Source organism: Oncorhynchus clarkii, chromosome 2 (genome assembly GCF_045791955.1).
Source record: "Oncorhynchus clarkii lewisi isolate Uvic-CL-2024 chromosome 2, UVic_Ocla_1.0, whole genome shotgun sequence".
NCBI classification, from domain to species: domain Eukaryota; kingdom Metazoa; phylum Chordata; class Actinopteri; order Salmoniformes; family Salmonidae; genus Oncorhynchus; species Oncorhynchus clarkii.
In genome coordinates this window covers 22,351,886-22,373,945 of record NC_092148.1, presented here as the reverse complement: position 1 = coordinate 22,373,945, position 22,060 = coordinate 22,351,886, and the positions used below count along the sequence as shown (strand labels likewise).

The following is a 22,060-nucleotide window of genomic DNA, read 5'->3' as shown; positions in this document are numbered from 1 at the left end:
ATGTTTGTGTGGAATCTGAGAGGGAGCTGCAGTATTCTCTCTCATTCCCCGGCTGAGCAGCACTGCCTCCCTCCTCCCCTCCCTCTTTCCTTTCCATCCCGCTCTCTTTTCCATCCCTCTTTTCCTCCCTCCCTCCCTCCCTGGTGATGACTTGATAGTCAGCGATGATGTCAGCAGATTTCTGCTGCTGCCTGAGCGCTGCCCCCATCCTTACAGGAAGGTACTGCAGAGACAGAGGGCTGGAGAGAGGGTGTGCGGAGAAGATGGGCTATTGCAGAAAAAGTGATGGAGGAAATACCGTTAGTGAAAGGGAGATTGAAGGAGAGAGTTACAAAGAAAGAAAAGAGAGGGAGACGTTCAGTCTCCTCCTCCCCCTTTCCATTTGTTCCCCCCAAATCCCACAGATCACTGGCAGTCTCCATGGCAACCCCAAGCTTCCCACGCTGGGTGTGTGAGTATGTGTGTGTATCAAGGGGTTTCTGCCTATGCTCTGCCAGCTCAACAGAATCCCCTGTCTCCTCTTTCTGTCAATTCCAGCCCAGCTGGCATTCATACATCAGCGGTAATATCCTCCTCTCTCATCTGCTTATTCATATTTCCCTGCTCCTCGCTCACCTGAGGTCAGCAACACACAGAAACACACTCCCCTCAGACAGGACCTGGTCTCTATGACAACAGTCAATACTTGGACTGCTGGCTGGCTGTACTCAGCGGTGATGATAAATCAGTCAATAAACCAACCAATCAATGGAGTTACTTAGCAGCAAACTCTCTATACCGCAACATGAGCTCAACACTCAAGGGGCCAGAGTTCAAAAGGAACCGTCTGAGCCTTTTTCATTATAACATATTTACGTTATTTACATATATGTTGGAACTGCTACAGAAAAATAATATGTAGATCAGTCATGATTCTCTCATGTCAGTTCTACAGCTAATTACTGTCACGTGTTACATTCTAGGCAGTGGTGTAAAGTACTTAAGTGAAAATTCTGCTCTTAAACGCTAGTAAAACTAAATGCATGCTCTTCAACCGATCGCTGCCGCATCCGCCTGCCCGACTAGCATCACTACTCTGGACGGTTCTGACTTAGAATATGTGGACAACTACAAATACCTAGGTTTCTGGCTAGACTGTAAACTCTCCTTCCAGACTCATATTAAGCATCTCCAATCTAAAATTAAATCTAGAATCGGCTTCCTATTTCGCAACAAAGCCTCCTTCACTCACGCTGCCAAACATACCCTCGTAAAACTGACTATCCTACCGATCCTCGACTTCGGCGATGTCATTTACAAAATAGCCTCCAACACTCTACTCAGCAAACTGGGTGCAGTCTATCACAGTGCCATCCGTTTTGTCACCAAAGCCCCATATACCACCCACCACTGCGACCTGTATGCTCTCGTCGGCTGGCCCTCGCTACATATTCGTCGCCAGACCCACTGGCTCCAGGTCATCTATAAGTCTTTGCTAGGTAAAGCTCTGCCTTATCTCAGCTCACTGGTCACCATAACAGCACCCACCCGTAACACACGCTCCAGCAGGTATATCTCACAGGTCATCCCCAAAGTAAACACCTCCTTTGGCTGCCTTTTCTTCCAGTTCTCTGCTGCCAATGACTGGAACGAACTGCAGAAATCGCTGAAGTTGGAGACCTATATCTCCCTCACTAACTTTAAGCATCAGCTATCTGAGCAGCTTACCGATCGCTGCAGCTATACATAGCCCATCTGTAAATAGCCCATACAACTACCTACCTCATCCATATATTGTTTTTATTTACTTTTTTGCCCTTTTGCACACCAGTATTTCTGCTTACACATCATCATCTGCACATCCATCACTCCAGTGTTAATTTGCAATATTGTAATTACTTCCTACTATGAGCTATTTATTTCCTTACCTCCTTCAAAGATAGGAAAACTGTAAAATTCACACACTTATCAAGATAACATCCCTGGTCATCCCTACTGCCTCTGATCTGGCGGACTCACTAAACACACATGCTTTGTTTGTAAACAATGTCTTAGTGTTGGAATGTGCCCCTGGCTATCCGTAAATTAAAATGTTGCCATTTGGTTAGCTTAATATACATTTGAAATTATTTATACTCTTACTAATATTTTAGTAATTTTTATTTAACCTTTATTTAAACTAGGCAAGTCAGTTAAGAACAAATTCTTATTTACAATGACAGCCTAGTGGGTTAACTGCCTTGTTCAAGGGCAGATTTTTACCTTGTCAGCTCAGGGATTCAATCCAGCAACCTTTCGGTTACTGGCCCAACACTCTAACCACTAGGCTACCTGTCGCCCCATTACATGTACTTTTGATACTTAAGTATATTTAAAACCAAATACTTTTAGACATTAACTCAATTAGTATTTTACTGGGTGACTTTCACTTTAGTTATTTTCTATTAGGGTATCTTTACTTTTACTCAAGTATGACAATTGGGTACTTTTTCCTCCACTGATTCTAGGTGAAACAATACATGAAAACAGAATCTTAAACATCCTGCTTCATCATTAAGTTGTCAGTACACATGCTTCAAATCAGCGCTTAACACCCATCAATATTTTGCACATTTTGTAATTTTGTGTCACTGACCTACACACAATACCCCATAATGTCAAAGTAGAATTATGTTTTTGACATTTTTACAAATTAATAAAAAATGAAAAGCTAAAATGTATTGAGTCAGTAAATTGTCAACCACTTTATGGCAAGCCTAAATATGTTCAGGAGTAAAAATGTGCTTACAAGTCACACAATAAGTTACATGGACATGATATTTGAATGACTACCTCATCTCTGTACCCCTCTCATACAATTATCTGTTGTGGAAATTCATTCTGAAAGAGACTTTGTCATTTCTTCAAACAATCATATATTTTTAATATTAATTATTGCAGTAATGAAACTGGTCAACCCAACAGTCTTGATGCAGAGTTCTTTATAGAGGTGACTAACAATGCTTAGTCGTGGCTGGTTCCACCCCTCCCATGCAGACCAAGGGCCAAGCCACCTTGGGTTCATGTTGTGGTTATCTGCACCTGGTATTGTTTTAACCCCCAACCTAGTTTTCCACAAGAATGATTTTGAGACAATGAGGGATTGTTCTAAACTCTAAACTTCCAGGCTCTCTCGATCTCGGTTACACCCACCACATCTTGTCTATGTAATGCAGTCTAACTCATTTGTCAGCTCAAGCCATCTCTAGTGACCACACTCACAGATTAGCTGCAGGGGACTAGAGTGGAGACCATAAAAACACAGCTTTAGCAGGACAGAAATGTCTTACTACAGTTTTTCCCAATTGCTAAAACACTATTTTGCAAACTAGGCTGGTTTTATCAAAATACTTAACACAATTCACAAAACCACACACCCAAACTGCAAAATACCTCATATATCCTGCAAAATGAAGCACTGCAACCAAAACTACATATAACATTATCAAAATCAAACGTTTGCACGAAATGACACACACTTCATTCATATTACCAGATTTTTGTCTAACCAACTACACACTGTTGGGCATAATGAAAAGCACTCTCATATTTAGTATGCTTTGCCATAATACTAAAATAGCTTAAATTCTTCAGATGCACAGAAATATTTGCAGATACACACACATGCTGTTGAAACATTTTATTTTGTATTTTTTACCAAACAAGTCAGTGCAACATATGCACAGCAGATATATTTACATTGGACTGAACAAAATTATGCTCACAAAAAAACAGTAAACTGAAAAAGAAAATTGCAGAAATAATGTGCAGAAAAAATATATAGAAAAAAAGAGGCAAGGAAAATAATTTGAGTTTGAGTTTCTCTCAAACGGCACCTTATAAAGTTGTTTCATTCTGATTTGGTTTCGCTTGAGAATGCGAGCCAATGTGGACAGACTGACTTGTTGAATGTTGTTGAATGTGGTGTTGACTTGGATGATGTGGCTTTGACTTTCTCGTAATCTGATTTCATTATTTTCCAAAACCAAGTTTACAATGGCGGCTTCCTGTACCCCGGTGAACATTTGGCCCCTTCCTCCACCATGGTTGCGTCTCTCAGTCCTTTAGAGAAACAAAAAAATAGGGCTTGGACAATGCAGCCTAAAGATATTTCCACCACAGTAGAGTAAATTCTACAGGAAATTTGTGCAGTTAGTGTATGACATCAGCCATTCATGAAGTAAAAAGGTGTCACTCAACTGATACACTATGACATGGGGTGTACTACATAGTGTGAAAGACATTTTGGTTACATACCTGTACTCCAGTCTAAATGTCAGGATGACACAGGTGACAGTAAAACGGCTCAAGTTGGGCTGCACTCTCTGTCCAGCCTCTCGCATTGTCAGCCCATGGTTGATGACATGATCAACTAAAGTTGCTCTGATTTCATTTGAAAGTTGTCTTCTTTGGCCATGAACTCCTCTACCAGCTCTACCCCTACCTGTCACTCTTCCTCACCCTCCCTCTTTCTCTTCCTCTCTCTGCAATGGCTTCCATTGTTGTTGTAAAACAAAAGGTGCTGGTACCTGTGGACTTTTCATAGTGCTTACTTCCCGATTGAAGTTGAACTGTATTAGTTAAACATTAATTGCTAACTATTAATATCAAACAGATCAGGTAAATACGTAATTTTCCTATCTCAACCACAAAGACTAGGGAGGTAATCAAATGTCTCGCAAAAAAAGGGCACCCATTGGTAGACGGTTAAAAAAAAAAGCAGACATTGAATGTCCCTTTGAGCATGGTGAAGTTATTACATTTTGGATGGTGTATTGATATACAGAGTCACCACAAAGATACAGGTGTCCTACCTAACTCAGTTGCCGGAGAGGAAGGAAACCGTTCAGGAATTTCCCCATGAGGCCAATTGTGACTTTAAAAGAGTTAGGAGAAAACTGAGGATGGATCAACAACATTGTAGTTACTCCACAATACTAACCTAAATGACATTGAGAATAAAGAAGCCTGTAAATATTATTATTTTTTAATCCGAAACATGCATCCTGTTTACAATAAAGGCAATAAAGTAAAACATCAGAAAATGTGGCAAAGAAATAAACGTTATGTCCTGAATAAAAAGTGTTATGTTAGGGGCAAATCCAACAACACATCACAGAGTACCACTCTTCATATTTTCAAGAATGGTGGTGGCTGCCATACATGATGTCTTCATAGGTGATTTGGAGCCCGATACAAATCTGATTCCTGGCCATGTGACTTGTGTCTGAATGTCAAATCTGATTGATTTGCTCTCAAAGTGACTTTTTAGACTGTTATTTTGCATATCTTGTTGCTAGCTACTCTGTTGCCAGTTTGACAGGAACACGTGGTAGCTAATTAGCTTTTTAATTGTTTACAAACAAATGAGTGAATATGCTATAATGCTAAAGAGCTATCCAGCTAGCTCGTGCCTTGGCTAAAGGTCTCGTCTTGAAAGTTGGATAATCTTATCCTTTGAGGCTTTAAAAGTGATTTTGAATATTCAAATCAACTGGAAAATAGACAATGGCAAGCATTGTCACCTTAGCTTGCTCCATAACTTCTGCATGATAGGAAGCATGAGCACCACCAACAATCAGCCTACACTACCATGCACACACCTGTCGTTACTATGGCAACTAGCGTAGCCATGTCATCAAATGACTGCTATCTGAACACACACAAATCCGATTTGGTCAGTTGTAACTTGCTGTTTGGACAGTCTGTATCCCAAAACTGATTTGAGTATTAAGACCTGCAGTATAAACAAGGCTTTAGAGACCCAGACAGCTGTAATCGCTGCCAAAGGTGCTTCTACAAAGTATTGACTCTGGGATGTGGAAACTTAAGTAAATGAGACATACATTTTCATTTACATGTTTTCACTTTGTCATTATGGGGTAGTGTGTGTAGATGGGTAAACATGTTTTTATTGAATTCAGGCTGTAACAACAAAATGTAAATTAAGTCAAGGGGTATGAATACTTTCTGAAGGCACTGTGCGGCACAGACAACATCAACAGCTGTGTGTGAGCCGATCACTCTTGGATACATTCAGCACACCCCACAACACACACACACGCCGCTGACCCATGACGTTTGATAATAAATACGTATTATTAGCTGTAACTTGTGAAGAGAAGCATCCTCAGGCTGAATATCACACCTCCATCAGGATGCCAATGATACCATAGAAGCTCATCCAACCCAATGTCCTCTCTAAACACACTGTGAGGGAAGTCAAGACCTACCAGAGCCATAGATGATGTCTGACTGATCTACAAATAACCTTGCATCATAAATAATGACTTATTGTTAGTTGTAGATCAGTCAGTCACAATTGGCCCACAATGGATCACGGATTTTATGCTCTCATCTACAGCCAATGTTAATCAAGGAACATCAGTGCCAACATGGAAGACAGTGTGTGGAACATGTATATCAAAATGAAAGCATAAAATAATTTCTTCAATCATATCACTCAAAGCTCATATTGATAATTTAATTAGACCACTCTATTCACAGGTGATACACAGCTTTTAACATTCATTGGGGCAATTATTCTATGATGCTGCTCTCTATTCTCTTTGACTGTCACTTAGGGACACATATCCTTAGCAACAGAGGTCTTTCCTCCCTTGCTTTCTGCTGTAGGGCCCACTCTCTCTTTCTCCCTCTGTTTGCTCTCTTCAGCATACAGAACTCTCAGGGGGCGTCTCCATGGTAACAAGGAAAGCCCCACGCATCGGCAAGGCAACTAAAGATAAAACGACAAAAGAGATTTTCCACCAAGTGGCTTGTTTTAGAGTGGGTTGATTAGTGTGTGTGTGTGTGTGTGTGTGGTTGCTGTTCAGAGTTGTTTGAGACCAGATTGTTTCTGGTGAGCCATCCTGGCTCTCCTCTTTCCAGTCCAGTTGAGTCTAGAACTGAACCAGACTTCTGCTGTTTGGCCTCGTTCACTTCGCCATTTCCTCAGCAATGGCCTTCCCCATCTTATCCTTCACATACGCCCCTTTCTGCCAATCAGACTTCAGCTCCAGCCACTCATAGTATGGCACCTAGAGAGGGACAGAAAGTACAGATTCAGTGGTTTGTCTATGAATAATACTCTTTACCTTGCAATACTATAGTTGACATACACCCAGTAGTGTTTATATGCAAATCAGGTTTGGAGACAATCTAGAAGGTTTTCTCATTTGGGCAAAAGTCCATCCTCAGTCTTCTGTCCTCCATCCCCCAGAAACCAATAAGTGTTTGAGGAGTGTGTCAATTCGTTAGTAGGACGAGTGTCCTCCCCTCCTCAATAGCCATCTCTCATTGAGGATACTCATGTGTATCCTACCGTGGAAAAGGTTTTGAAATCTGACACCTACTTCAAAAAAAAAATCAGCTTTTGTTTCGTCAGTAGAGAAAAACATGCACGTTTAAAAACGATATGATAGTGCCTCCCGAGTGGCGCAGCGGTCTAAGGTACTGCATCGCAGTGCTTGAGGCATTACTACAGACCCGGGTTCGATCCCAGGCTGTGTTACAGCCAGCCGCAACAGGAGAGAATGTCAAGAGATGCAAAGCTGTCATCAAGAAAAGGGTGGCTACTTAAATATATTCTTGTCTGTTTAACACTTTTTTGGTTAGTACATGATTCCATGTGTGTTATTTCATAGTTTTGATGTCTTCACGATTATTCTACAATGTAGAAAATAGTAAAAAGAAAAACCCTAGAATGAGTAGTTCTGTCCAAACTTGACTGATACTGTATATCTACATAAAAAATAAAAATGTGAAACGTTATGCTACTTATTATTTTATTTATAAAAAGTCCTGCACAACTCTCTAATTTGTTTTGATCACTTCACACATTTATTTTGGGATCCACCACTTTAAACATATTTTGCCTAATGATGTGCGAGTGGAGAAGGACAGTCTCATCGGTTTACTAGTTTACCCAGCATGCACCACAGAGTGCTCAGGCTAACGCAATTGGCCTAGATGAGAGAGAGTGGTAAGATTGTCCTGGATAGATGAGTGTAAGAGTGAGAGCTGGGATTGGCTAAGGAGCTTGGCCTAGATGAGAGAGTTGCTGCTATTCTCCAGGCTCCTGACTGACTATCAGGCCTTTTTATAGCTGGCATCCTTCAGGGAGACAGACCAACCTGGCCCTGCATGATGCAGCATTACATCAGCATTAGCTAGCTAACTTAAGCATCATACGATAGATACACTGCTAGCCAGCATTGGCCACTAGAGTTAATTTCTTGAGGAAAACTGTCCTAAAATTGGAAACAAACATGTCGTTACCCAGAGTCCCATTATTCTATTTTCCAAGCTATATTCACAATATTTTATACAATGAGTGTACAAAACTTTAAGAACACCTGCTCTTTCCATGACAGACCAGATTAAAGCTGTGACCCCCTATTGTCACTTGTTAAATCCACTTCAAATCAGTGTAGATGAAGGGGTGGAGACAGGTTAAAGAAGGATTTTTATGCTTTGAGATGGATTGTGTATGTGTGCAAAATATTTAAGTGTGCACCGATTTGTGTGTCAAGAACTGCTGGGTTTTTCCACACTCAAAAGTTTCCCCGTGAGTAGAACCCTGACAAAGGCCATGCAGCCGAAACGCGTCAGAACATGCCATACAACATGCCATACAAACATATATACACCCAGGCCATCCTACAATCTAAGCTTGATGCCCTCAATCTCACACAACTTATCAATGAACCTACCAGATATAACCCCAAATCCGTAAACACGGGCACCCTCATAGATATCATCCTAACTAACTCACCCTCCAAATACACCTCTGCTGTTTTCAACCAAGATCTCAGCAATCACTGCCTCATTACCTGCATCCGTAATGGGTCTGCAACCAAACGACCACCCCTCATCACTGTCAAACGTTCCCTAAGGCGAGCAGGCCTTTCTAATCGACCTGGCCGGGGTATCCTGGAATGACATTGACCTCATCCCGTCAGTAGAGGATGCCTGGTTATTCTTTAAAAAAGTGCCTTCCTCACCATCTTACATAGGCATGCCCCATTAAAAAAATGTAGAACCAGGAACAGATATAGCCCTTGGTTCACTCCAGACCTGCCTGCCCTTGACCAGCACAAAAACATCCTGTGGCGTTCTGCATTAGCATCGAATAGCCCCCGTGATATGCAACTTTTCAGGGAAGTTAGGAACCAATATACATATATTTCACCACATTCTTATTGGCAGACTCAACAGCCTTGGTTTCTCAAATGATTGCCTCGCCTGGTTCACCAACTACTTCTCTGATAGAGCTCAGTGTGTCAAATCGGAGGGCCTGTTGTCCTGACCTCTGACAGTGTCTATGGGGGTGCCACAGTGTTCAATTCTCAGGCCGACACTCTTCTCTGTATTCATCAATGATGTCGCTCTTGCTGCTAGTGATTCTCTGATCCACCTCTACGCAGACGACACCATTCTGTATACTTCTGGCCCTTCTTTGGACACTGTTAACTAACCTCCAGACGAGCTTCAATGCCATACAACTCTCATTCGTGGCCTCCAACTGCTCTTAAACGCAAATAAAACTAAATGCATGCTATTCAACCGATCATTGCCCGCACCTGCTCGCCCATCCACCATCACTACTCTGGACGGCTCTGACTTAGAATACGTGGATAACTACAAATACCTAGGTGTCTGGCTGGAATGTAAACTCTCCTTCCAGACTCAAAAATGTAATCTAGAATCGGCTTTCTATTTCGCAACAAAGCTTCCTTCACTCATGCTGCCAAACATACCCTCGTAAAACTGACCATCCTACCGATCCTTGACTTCAGCGATGTCATCTATAAAATAGCCTCCAACACTTTACTCAGCAAACTGGATGAAGTATATCACAGTGCCATCCGTTTTGTCACCAAAGCCCCATATACTACCCACCACTGCGACCTGTACGCTCTCGTTGGCTGGCCCTCGCTTCATACTCGTCGCCAAACCCACTGGCTACAGGTGATCTACAAGTATCTGCTAGGTAGAGCCCCGCCCTATCTCAGCTCGCTGGTCACCATAGCAACATTCACTCGTAGCACACGCTCCAGCAGGTATAACTCACTGGTCACCCCCAAAGCCAATTCCTGCTTTGGTCGCCTTTCCTTCCAGTTCTCTGCTGCCACTGACTGGAACGAACTGCAAAAATCACTGAAGCTGGAGATTCCCATCTCCCTCACTAGCTCTAAGCACCAGCTGTCAGAGCAGCTCACAGATCACTGCACCTGTTCATAGCCCATCTATCTACCTCATCCCCATACTGTATTTATTTATTTAGCTCCTTTTGCGCCACAGTGTGTCTACTTGCACATCCATATTTTGCACATCTACCATTCCAGTGTTTAATTGCCTATTTATTGCCTTAACTCCCTTATTTGCACTCACTGTATAGACTTTGTTTTCTTTTTTTCTACTGTATTATTGACTGTATGTTTTGTTCATTCCATGTGTAACTGTGTTGTTGTATGTGTCGAACTGCTATGCTTTATCTTGGTCCTCCTTTCTTTTTGTTTCCCGGGAGTATCAAGAATGGTCACCACCCAAAGTGGAGGTGGTGTGTATGCTGTGGTTAGGGTTTGTATGTGCGATGGACAGTGACTGTCATAATGACTGTCATAATGACTGCCAGAATGTCTTTCAGTCCACTGCCCCCTCTCTCTTCTCTCCTCTCTCCATACCTCTACAAGGATAAAGCCAGCCAGTTTGAGATGCCGTCTCATCATGGTGAATCGTCCCAGCAGATCTTTACTCCTGGAGCCATAGTTAGGAAACTCCCAGGTTAGGAATGCTAACCTGCAAAGAGAAGGACTGTCAGAACACATGCGCACACACCCACACACATGCACCAACACAGACAACCGTCTTCCCTCACCTGCATGCCCCCTCAGGTAAGGACTTGGCTCCGCCTCCTCCAGGCAGGTGAGGGGCCGTCAGGGTCACCAGGTCCATTGGCTTATTTTCACTGTCCACCACCAGCTCTCCATCTTATTGGACACAACACGTCAGTCACCTGTTGTTCCAGCCTTAAAGTGTTTATGTGTGTGTGCACGTGTATTCACCTATGGTCCAGCCATATATAGTGTTGACCCCGGTACGTAGGGCCTCTGCTTTCCCCCCCACCAGATTACTCAGGGCCCCCTTCAGCCCAGTCTGTAGAGGGGAGAGGGGGGAGTCCCGGCCCAGGGTGGAGGGACGCAACATGGCCTCTGTAGGCAGGGTGGAGGACAGAGACTCTGGGTGTTCTAACTGGAGGGTAGCAATGATGTGGAGGAGCTTCAGGCGATAGTTCTCCACTCGAGACAGACTGCCTTCTGTAAAACAGCAATATAGCAACGCAACATAAAATCATCAGAATCACCCAAGTCTGTACAGCTGAGAAAGCACAGGGCTATTAACACAGAACATCAGTGGATCGGTCCTCTGCTGCTATCTCCTGGGGTGGACCAGTACTAGAGTGTTTACCTGAGAGTTTAGCAACATGTGTGTGTTGAGTGAGGGCCGTGATGTGCTGGGGCTTGGCCTGCTGTAACACACACAGAGACCACACCACGTCTGTTTGCAGGAACGCCTCCAGGCTGGGGAGAACACCCTCCAGGGCAGAGTGGACCTACATACTCACAGAAGGAGATAGATGATAAACACATACCTTCCCAGAATGTAGTCCTCTAGCCAAAAGCCTCTTCCCCTCATCACCCAAAGTTGATAGAAATGTAATGTACAACACTGACATGACTCTACATGACTGAGAACCCAGTCTGTTCTACAAAATATTTATCCTCAAGTATCCAGGCTGCATCACATCCGGCCGTGATTGGGAGTCCCATAGGGCGGCGCACAATTGGCCCAGCGTCGTCCGGGTTTGGCCGGGGTAAGTTGTCATTGTAAATAAGAATTTGTTCATAACTGACTTGCCTAGTTAAATCAAGGTTACAAAATAAATAAATAGCATAAGGTAAATAAACAAACAAATTGCTACTCTCATTGTTTACCTTCTTGTAGAACTCCTCCCCTTTGCTGGGCTGGAAGTTGAGCCTGGCCAATGACATGAGCAGGTTACAAAGCTGCAGTGTGCTGTACTTCTGACTGTTCACGCTGTAGTGCTGAATAGTTTTTTTTAATCAAACAAAGGAAGAAAATAAGAGGATGAGTTAAGCAACTTTGGTTGATCAAGAGGGCTAGGAGATGATCCTATCAGTTTAAGATGTATTTAACGGCGTCTTAGTGTGTGCGGACCTCAGCGAATGCCTCAAACAATGGGAGATGGAGCCACTTGAGGAAGGCTAGGGATTTGGCACAGCGAGTGACATCGGCAGAACTAATCTCTGGCATTCTGGGTAACAACTCGGCTGCCAATCGCTGGAAGACCTGGGAGTGGTGGAAATTCAACTTCCCTGAGAGAGAGAGTGAGAGAGCAAGAGAGAGAGAGAGAGAGAGAGAGCAAGAGAGAGAGAGAGAGAGAGAGAGAGAGAGAGCGAGAGAGAGAATTTAAAGCCCCCATGCAGTCTTTGTAATTTTATTTTGAAATTATCACACTATGTCTAATAAATGACTGTGTCTGAACCTCCTTTGGCACTTGAAAATGTCAGATTGTGTGGGCATTAGAAAATAAATAGATTTATATACACAGCCCTGATTGGCTGATAGGATGGTCTAGAGCCCACCACTTACCCAGATGAACAATCATTGGTCTACTATAATCAGATCATGATGTGGGCCAAAAGTTCCATCCCACCTGAACAGGCTGAAATTCCAGGGGCCTCATTCATCAAACGTGTGTACATTTCTTTCTCAAGTCTGGCGTACTTGGAGATTCTAGGATTTGGATGTACCTCAAATTATTGGGATTTATCAAACAGTCACAGGCAAGCAACATATACACGTTTTCAAATATTTTTTCTTTAAATGAGTCCGACCTGAAGGATATACTTCTTCTCCGAGACCAGGCCCAAATCCCTGTCATTCGCGTGAAGAAAAGACGGAAATACAGAGGGCGAAGGTCGGGGTGCCTTGTGAGGATTCGTAGGCGAGTTAGTAAATCAACACAAGCATCAAATCAAAGTTGTCACGTGCGCCGAATACAACAGTGAAATGCTTACTTACAGTCCCTAACCATTTTTAAGTATGTAAAACAAATTGGTATTAGGTGAACAATAGATAAGTAAAGAAATAAAAACACCAGTAAAAAGGACAGTGAAAAATAACAGTAGCGAGGCTATATACAGGCACCGGTTAGTCGGGCTAATTGAGGTAGCATGTACATGTAGGTATGGTAGTTAAAGTGACTATGCATATATGATGAACAGAGCGTAGCAGAAGTGTAAAAGAGGGGTTGGCAGGTGGTGGGACACAACGCAGATAGTCCGTAGCCAATGTGCAGGGGCACCGGATAGTCATGCTAATTGAGGTAATATGTACATGAATGTATAGTTAAAGTGACTATTCATATATGATAAAACAGAGTAGCAGCAGCGTAAAAGAGGAGTTGTGGGGGGGGGGGGGGGGGAGACACACAACAATGCAAATAGTCCTGGTAGCCATTTGATTACTTGTTCAGGAGTCTTATGGCTTGGGGGTAAAATTGTTGAAAAGCCTTTTTGTCCAAGACTTGGCACTCCAGTACCACTTGCCATGCGGTAGCAGAGAGAACATTCTATGACCAGGGTGTCTGGGGTCTTCGAAAAAAAAATGTAGGGCCTTCCTCTGACACCACCTAGTGTAGAGGTCCTGGATGGCAGGCAGCTTAGCCCCAGTGATGTACTGGGCCATACGCACTACCCTCTGTAGTGCCTTGCGGTCGGAGGCCGAGCAATTGCAGTACCAGGCAGTGATGCAACCAGTCAGGATGCTCTTGATGGTGCAGCTGTAGAAACAATGCAAAATATTGTCAGTCTCCTGAGGGGGAATAGGCTTTGTCGTGCCATCTTCACGACTGTCTTGGTGTGTTTGGACCATGGTAGTTTGTTGGTGATGTGGACACCAAGGAATTTGAAGCTCTCAACCTGCTCCACTACAGCCCTGTCGATGAGAATGGGGACGTGCTCGGTCCTCGTTTTTCCTGTAGTCCACAATCATCTCCTTTGTCTTGATTATGTTGAGGGATAGGTTGTTATTCTGGCACCAACCGGCCAGGTTTCTGACTTCCTCCCAGTAGGCTGTCTCGTTGTTGTGGCCTACCACTGTTGTCATCTGCAAACTTAATGGTGGTGTTGGAGTCGTGCCTGGCCACGCAGTCGTGGGTGAACAGGGAGTACAGGAGGGGACTCAGCACGCACCCCTGAGGGGCTCCAGTGATGAGGATCAGCGTGGCAGATGTGGTGTGGGTAGGTAGCAACACATGGGGGCGGCCCGTTAGGAAGTTCAGGATCCAGTTGCAGAGGGAGGTGTTTAGTCCCAGGATCCTTAGCTTAGTGATGAGCTTTGAGGGTACTATGGTGCTGAACGCTGAGCTGTCGTCAATAAATAGCATTCTCACATAGGTGTTCCTTTTGTCCAGGTGGGAAAGGGCAGTGTGGAGTGCAATAGACACTGCATCATCTGTGGATCTGTTTTGGCGGTATGCAAATTGGAGTGGGTCTAGGGGTTCTGGGATAATGGTGTTAATGTGAGCCATTACCAGCCTTTCAAAACACTTCATGGCTATGGACGTGAGTGCTACGGGTCTGTAGTCACTTAGGCAGGCTGCCTTAGGGTTCTTGGGCACAAGGACTATGGTGGTCTGCTTGAAACATGTTGGTATTACAGACTTAGTCAGGGACATTGAAAATGTCAGTGAAGACACCTGCCAGTTGGTCGGCACATGCCCTGAGCACACGTCCTGGTAATCCGTCTGGCCCTGCGGCCTTGTGAATGTTGACCTGTTTAAAGGTCTTACATCGGCTACGGAGAGCGTGATCACACAGTCATCCGGAACAGTTGACGCTCTCATGCATGCCTCAGTGTTGCTTGCCTCGAAGCGAGCATAGAAGTCATTTAGCTCATCTGGTAGGCTTGTGTCACTGGGCAGCTTGCGGCTGTGCTTCCCTTTGTAAGTCTGTAATAGTTTGCAAGCCCTGCCACATAACGAGCGTCGGAGCCGGTGTAGTACAATTTAATCTTAGCCCTGTATTGGCGCTTTGCCTGTTTGATGGTTTGTAGGAGGGCATAGCAGCATTTCTTATAAGTCCCGCACCTTGAAAGCAGCAGCTCTACCCTTTAGCTCAGTGCAAATGCTGCCTGTAATATATGGCTTCTGGTTGGGGTATATACGTATGGTCATTGTGGGGGACGACATCCTCGATGCACTTACTGATAAAACCAGTGACTGATGTGGTGTACTCCTCAATGCCATCGGAAGAATCCTGGAACATGTCCCAGTCTGTGTTAGCAAAACAGTCCTGTAGTTTAGCATTTGCTTCATCTGACCACTTTTTTTAATAGACCGAGTCACTGGTGCTTCCTGCTTTAATTTGTGCTTGTAAACAGGAATCAGGAGGATAGAATTGGGGTCAGATTTACCAAATGGAGGGCGAGGGAGAACTTTGTATGCATCTCTGTGTGTGGAGTACAGGTGATCTATAATGTTTTCCCCTCTGGTTGCGCATTTAACATGTTGATAGAAGTGAGGTAAAACTGATTTAAGTTTCCCTGCATTAAAATCCCCAGCCACTAGGAGCGCCACCTCTGGGTGAGCAGTTTCCTGTTTGCTTATTTCCTTATACAGCTGACTGAGTGCAGTCTTAGTACCAGCATCCATCTGTGTTGGTAAATAAACAGCCACGAAAAGTATGCATGAAAACTCTTGGCAAATAGTGTGGCAAACCTAAATCTGATTTACCACCAGCATGTCGCAAAATAAACGTACAAAGCTCTCCCTAGCAAACCATTTGGCAAATCTGACCATAATTCTACCCGCCTGATTCCTGCTTACAAGCAAAAACTAAAGTAGGAAGTACCAGTGACTCGCTCAATATGGAAGTGGTCAGATGACGCGGATGCTATGCTACGCTACAGGACTGTTTTGCTAGCAGACTGGAATATGTTCTGCGATTCATCCAATGGCATTGAGGAGCAAACTACCTCAGTCACCAGCTTCATCAATGAGTGCATTGACAACGTCATGCCCAGTGACGTACATTTATTTATTTCAACTTGGGTGTCTGTAGGGAGCCCTACCAGAAGCCATGGATTACAGGCAACATCCACACTGGGCTAAAGGCTGGAGCTGCCGCTTTCAAGGAGCGGGACACTAATCCAGACGCTTATAAGATATCCTGCAACTCTTCCCTATTCCCTTATAAAAATGACATTTCCCCCCCAAATATATTTTATATTTTCCCAAATTATGTTCTGTGTTTAATTTCACTCTTAAAATTAAATTTGTTCATAGAGAACCAACGAAATTGGATGTTCAGAATCCATGTCAATGCCTAAATTACATCAGAAGAAATTTGCAGTGAAGCACGTGAAAATTGCATGTACATTCAGAATTGTTTGCCGAGCTACTCATATGTGAACCACTAGAAGTTGTGTGCACGCATGGTTTGAGATTTGCGTGGAGATGCACACTTTCCCATCAAGTTCAAAATGGATAAATACCAACCTTTATGGGAAAACTGGCGCACGCAAGGTTAAATCCTTTTTTTGTGCACTGACCTTGATAAATGAGGCCACAGGCATTTTTTTCCAAACAGATCTTACACAAAGGGCATATTATGATTTTCACAATTACAGAGTGTTACTTCAACCTCAGTGTGAAAATATCAATATACTTGCCCCCTTTAAATCGGTTGCAATACTGAAAAATTCACAGCTGAAATATCAGTTGACCGCAGGTAGTTTGATGTTAGGTAGATTGTTAACAAAGGAGGAGGATAACAATGGTACCAGCATTCAACCCTGTGTCACATCCTTTTACATCTCCAGATTTTTTTTTATTTTTTATTATATTTATATATATATATATATATATATATGTGTGTGTGTATATATTTAAAACAATAATATAATCTATGTAGGTCAATAAGTTGTTTAAAAACCAAACAATAACCGAAATGTCTGTTAATTGCTCAGCAGTTGTGTGTGTGTGTGTAATGTGTAATACATACACACACACACACACAACTGCTGAGCAATTAACAGACATTTCGGTTATTGTTCGGTTTTTAAACAATTTATTGACCTACATAGATTATATATATTTTTTTTTTAATGAAAAAATTCTGAGCACAATGCGCACATTGCACAGTATCACTAATCAAAAAAACAGTATGCCTTGTTTACTTTGAAGAACTACCCAATAGGGATTGTCAGACAGCATAGGCAGCAGCTCTATGGAGATGAAATGACTTGACCAGTCAGAAAATAAAACCAATGTAATATCCACAACAAGTTAAATATTTTAGTCAAGTGTGTCTATGTACCATATGCGTAGGCGAGGTCCAACAGTAGCGGTGTGGTAAGGTCTGTTGAGGGTTTCTGTAGGAAGTGGTAGGACAGAGCTCTGAGCAGAGGCACTGACCGGCGTCCCTGAGACGCCAGAGACACACACACCCTGCGGATATCCTCCGCCCCAAACCCTTCAGCTAGCTCTAACGCCTGGGGTGGGAACAGAGAGAAAAGAAAAGGAGCGTTGGGTTGGGATAGATTTGTTGGTGGTGGCAGTTACAGTTGCATATTTGGATAGTGAAGCAAACATTTTTTTGTTAAATGGCAATATAGTCCAGCATTTCAGATTACGAGATGTGTTTCATATGAGCCAACAGTACAGAATGTCACCTTTTGAGGTATTTTCATACATATGTTTTAGTGTTTAGAAATGAAAGCACTATGTATTTAGTCTGCCCATGTGAAGAAGTATTTAGACAAATTCACTTATACAGTAGTGTATCAAAGTCAAACGTTTAGCATTTGGTCCCATATTCCTTAAATAAAATGACATCAAGCTTGTGACTCTACAAACTTGTTGGATGCATTTGCGGTTTGTTTTGGTTGTGTTTTGCCCAATAGTAACTGAATGGTAAATGTTGACTGGAGTAATTTTCTGTCTGAATGAGTAGATAAGACGTTTCTGAAAACTACTAAATTAATCCTGATAATGAACTGAAAAACTGTAATATCCTATGTTTCTCGGAAACGGATTCCTGCTTACAAGCAAAAACTCAAACCGGAAGAACCAGTGACGTGCTTAATATGGAAATGGTCCGATGAAACTCATGCGAAGCTCCAGGATTGTTTCACTAGCACAGACTGGAATATGTTTCAGGACTCATCCGATGAGGTAAACGTTATCGTCACGTTATTAATAAGTGCATTGATGACGTTATCCCTAAAGTGACCGTACGTACATATCCCAACCAGAAGCCATGGATTACAGAAAACATCAGCACTGAGATAAAGGCTTGAGCTACCGTTTCAAGGAGCGGGACACTAACACGGACTCTTATAAGAAATCCCGCTACGCCCACTGATGAACCATCAAACAGGCAAAGCATCAATACAGCACTAAGATTGAATCCAACTACAACAGCTCTTAAGCTCGTCAGATGTGTCAGGGCTTGCAAACTATCACAGATTACAAAAGGTAAAGCCAGCCGCGAGCTGGCTTTAGTGACGTGATCCTACCAGACGAGCTAAATGCCTTCTACACTCGCTTCCAGGCAAACAACGGTGAACCATGCGTGAAAGCACCAGCTTTTCCAGATGACAGTGTGATCACGCTCACTGTAGCCGATGTGATGAAGACCTTTAAAACAGGTTAACATTCACAAGGCCACAGTATCAGATGGAAGGGTTGAGCAGTATCCAGATTTTCATGTCGTCATACCGTCCTTTTCTCACTCTGGGATCTACGGTATTAGTACACAACGGAGCAGCAAAAAAAATACCGCAAACCCAATACCTCTCAACACCCCGAGAACATCATCCCCGCAGTGAAGCATGGTGGTAGCAGCATCATGCTGTGGGGATATTTTTTGTCAGCAGGGACTGGGAAACTGGTCAGAATTGAAGGAATGATGGACGGCGCTAAATACAGGGAAATTCTTGTGGAAACCCTTTTCAGTCTTGAGACTGGGACGGAGGTTCACCTTCCAGCAGGACAATGACCCTAAGCACCCCGCTAAAGCAACATTCGAGAGGTTTAAGGGGAAACATTTAAATGTCTTGGAATGGTCTAGTCAAAGCCCAGACCTCAATCCAATTGAGAATCTGTGGTATGAATTAAAGATTGCTGTACACCAGCAGAACCCATCTAACTTGAAGGAGCTGAAGCAGTTTTGCCTTGAAGAATGGACAAAAATCCCAGTGGCTAGATGTGCCAAGCTTATGGAGACATACCCCAAGAGACTTGCAGCTGTAATTGTTGCAAAAGGTGGCTCTACAAATTATTGACTTTGGGGGAGTGAAAAGTTCTGTTTTTTTTGTCTTACTTCTTGTTTGTTTCACAATAAAAAAAATATTTTGCATCTTCAAAGTGGTAGGCATGTTGTGTAAATCAAATGATACAAACGCCCCAGAAATCTATTTTAATTCCAGGTTGTAAGGCAACAAAATAGGAAAAATGTCAAGGGGGGGTGAATATTTTCACAAGCCACTGTAGGTGCTCGTTACCTTATCCTCCAGTCTGTCCATCAGTGCAGGACTGAGGTGTCCAGCCCTAGCCATCAGGGTACTGACTGTTCTGGCGTCAGCGATCTCAGTCCAGCGGAGCTCCAGCTGTTTCAGCGCTGCGCTCACCAGCAACACCTCCATCTGACCATTCCGCCCTGCTCCCCAGTCTGCCAGGAAAGACAGCTGTTTGTAGGAGAGTCTGCGTACACGCCACAGCACCTCTGTCTGGATGGAGCGTTGTACTGCAGCTGTAGGAGGAACACCCAGAGTAGAGAGGGAGCGCAGAAGAGAGACCAGCGTACCATTCCACACTGACGCTACCTGGGAGAAGAGACAGTCAATTTACAAACACTCAAAAGAAACTGAGAGCACCGAAGTTTTGAATATTTTGAGCCGCCATCTGCCCTAACTGTAACCTGTCCCATGTCTCTTGCTTTCTCCCCTCCTTACCCATCTTCATACCCTCTCAACCCTCCACTTATCTACTCTCATCCTACCTGTCCCCTGCCACTTCTTACTACACCCTCTCCTACCTGTGCAGTAACTGTGTCCATTATGTCCAGCAGTCTGGGATCATTCAGCAGCTCAAATTGGTCCATTTTAGCCCCACCTTTCTCTCTCCCAGCCAATCTGACAAGCTGAACCAGAGTCTTAGCCGCCTGATTGGCCTTTCCTCCTTGTGCCGCCCACGCCTGTAGGACATCCTGTGGAGATTGGGCCCTCTCTAAGAGCTCATCTAGCTGGGTGCGTTTGGGCTCGATGGGATACTCCTCTTTGAACGAACCCCTGCCCTCACATAGCCCTTTTACCACAGGCTGCCGCCAGGCCTGTGCCCACAGCGGTCCTGCTGGCCCAGTTGCAGGGGTAGGCAGGAAGACAGCGGTGGCTGAGGCCTGGGGGGTGGCCCTGGGGAGGAGACGGGCACATCGGCCCAGCAGACGGCTGGTCATGGAGGAATAGAGAGCAGCACGAGACCAGAGAGAGCAGCACGAGACCAAAGAGAGCAGCACGAGACCAGAGAGAGCAGCACGAGACCAGAGAGAGCAGCGAGAATCCTATTCACAACAGAGCAGCCAGAGTCACCATGCTAACACCTGAGAGGGAAAGAGCGAGAGAGAGTTCATTCAAGAGAGTGAATATCACTCAGTGGTTCTCATTATTTTGTGGATTCTGAACCTACAATCACATGTTGCTATGCCCAAACAACCCCATAATGTGCAACTTTATGATAAAGACTACATATTCTTATTCTCCGTAGTCTACCGGCCACGGACTGCTGTCAACAAGCTTAGCCTAGCTATCTTGAGACGCTTTAGCAATTAGTAACAGTAACGCGGGGATTGTGTTGTGTAACATAACATTGTGTCAACAATCGTGTAGCCTGTACTACTACAAGCAAAACACTTGCAGGAAATCAATGAATAGACACGGTTGTGGCAACTAGTCATAGTAGACTGAACTGAATTAACGTTACTAGCAACATTCCTGTCTCAAAAGCTGAGATGTCATCAAGCGTATTCTGACCTTGCCGAATAGGGTTTATGCCGTTCTAGCCATTACAATTATGAAACTCAAACTGGCAACATTCTCTGCATTCACAAGTACACCTATAACGGGTCTTGTGGAGACATAAATACATGTAGATGCAATTTCTATCTTTAAATGACTGTTCTTACCTTGACAAATAAGCTAAATAGCTAGTGGACGAAGGCGACATTCACATGGAGCTGTCAGCAATAGTCGCAAGAAAATGACCTCATCAAAGATACCGGTGTCACATGATTGTCGGATGAAGCTGCGATTGGTCTGCTTGTTTCAAGGCACTTTAAGTTGTCTTTTTTTAATTGCAGAACCTGGTCTTTATGTCTATACGCGGAACCCATAGAATTAGATACACACAGTGGCGTAAAGTACTTAAGTAAAAATACTTTAAGGTACTACTTAAGACGTTTTTGGGGGTATCTGTACTTTACTTTATTATTTATATTTTTGACAACTTTTACTTCACTACATTCCTAAAAAGATAATGTACTTTTTACTCCATACATTTTCCCTGACACCCAAAAGGACTCGTTACATTGTGAATGCTTAGCAGGACAGGATAATGGTCCAATATATGCATCTATCAAGAAAACATCCCTGGTCATCCCTACTGCCTCTGATCTGGCGGACTCACTAAACACACATGCTTAATTTGTAAATTATGTCTGAGTGTTAGAGATCCGTAAATGTAAAAAATAAGAAAATAGTGCCGTCTGGTTTGCTAAATATAAGGAATTTGAAATTATTTATACTTTTACTTTTGATACTTAAGTATATTTAAAACCAAATACTTTTTAACTTTTACTCTGGTACTATTTTACTGGGTGAAACACATTTTGAAACACATTTCATAGTCTCAAAACTATTAAACGTCTCATTGTTTTCCCTCAAATTGCAAAACATC

At 43.4% G+C, this 22,060-nt stretch overlaps 1 protein-coding gene across 1 annotated transcript; it reads right to left on the bottom strand.

Moving 5' to 3' along the window:
• Positions 1–4,991: 4,991 nt before the first annotated feature.
• On the bottom strand, positions 4,992–21,374 carry LOC139424466 (FAST kinase domain-containing protein 4-like). Its single transcript, XM_071176347.1, has 11 exons — positions 21,291–21,374; positions 20,148–20,708; positions 19,615–19,935; positions 17,427–17,601; positions 12,262–12,419; positions 12,018–12,128; positions 11,491–11,635; positions 11,088–11,339; positions 10,901–11,012; positions 10,707–10,821; positions 4,992–7,058 (listed from the first exon to the last, which is right to left on the bottom strand). Exons 2-11 carry the CDS (start codon positions 20,562–20,564, stop codon positions 6,957–6,959), a joined length of 1,908 nt encoding a protein of 635 aa, XP_071032448.1. The 5' UTR covers positions 20,565–20,708; positions 21,291–21,374; the 3' UTR covers positions 4,992–6,956.
• Between the last annotated feature and the right edge of the window lie 686 nt (positions 21,375–22,060).

Coding starts and splice junctions, on each gene's coding strand:
- LOC139424466 (XM_071176347.1), bottom strand. CDS start 20,564: ATGACCAGCCGTCTGCTGGGCCGATGTGCCCGTCTCCTCCCCAGGGCC. Junction 12,420..17,426: donor GGACCTCGCCTACGCATATG/GTACATAGACAC, acceptor TCTCTCTCTCAG/GGAAGTTGAATTTCCACCAC. Junction 7,059..10,706: donor CTGGCTTTATCCTTGTAGAG/GTATGGAGAGAG, acceptor GTCCCTCTCTAG/GTGCCATACTATGAGTGGCT.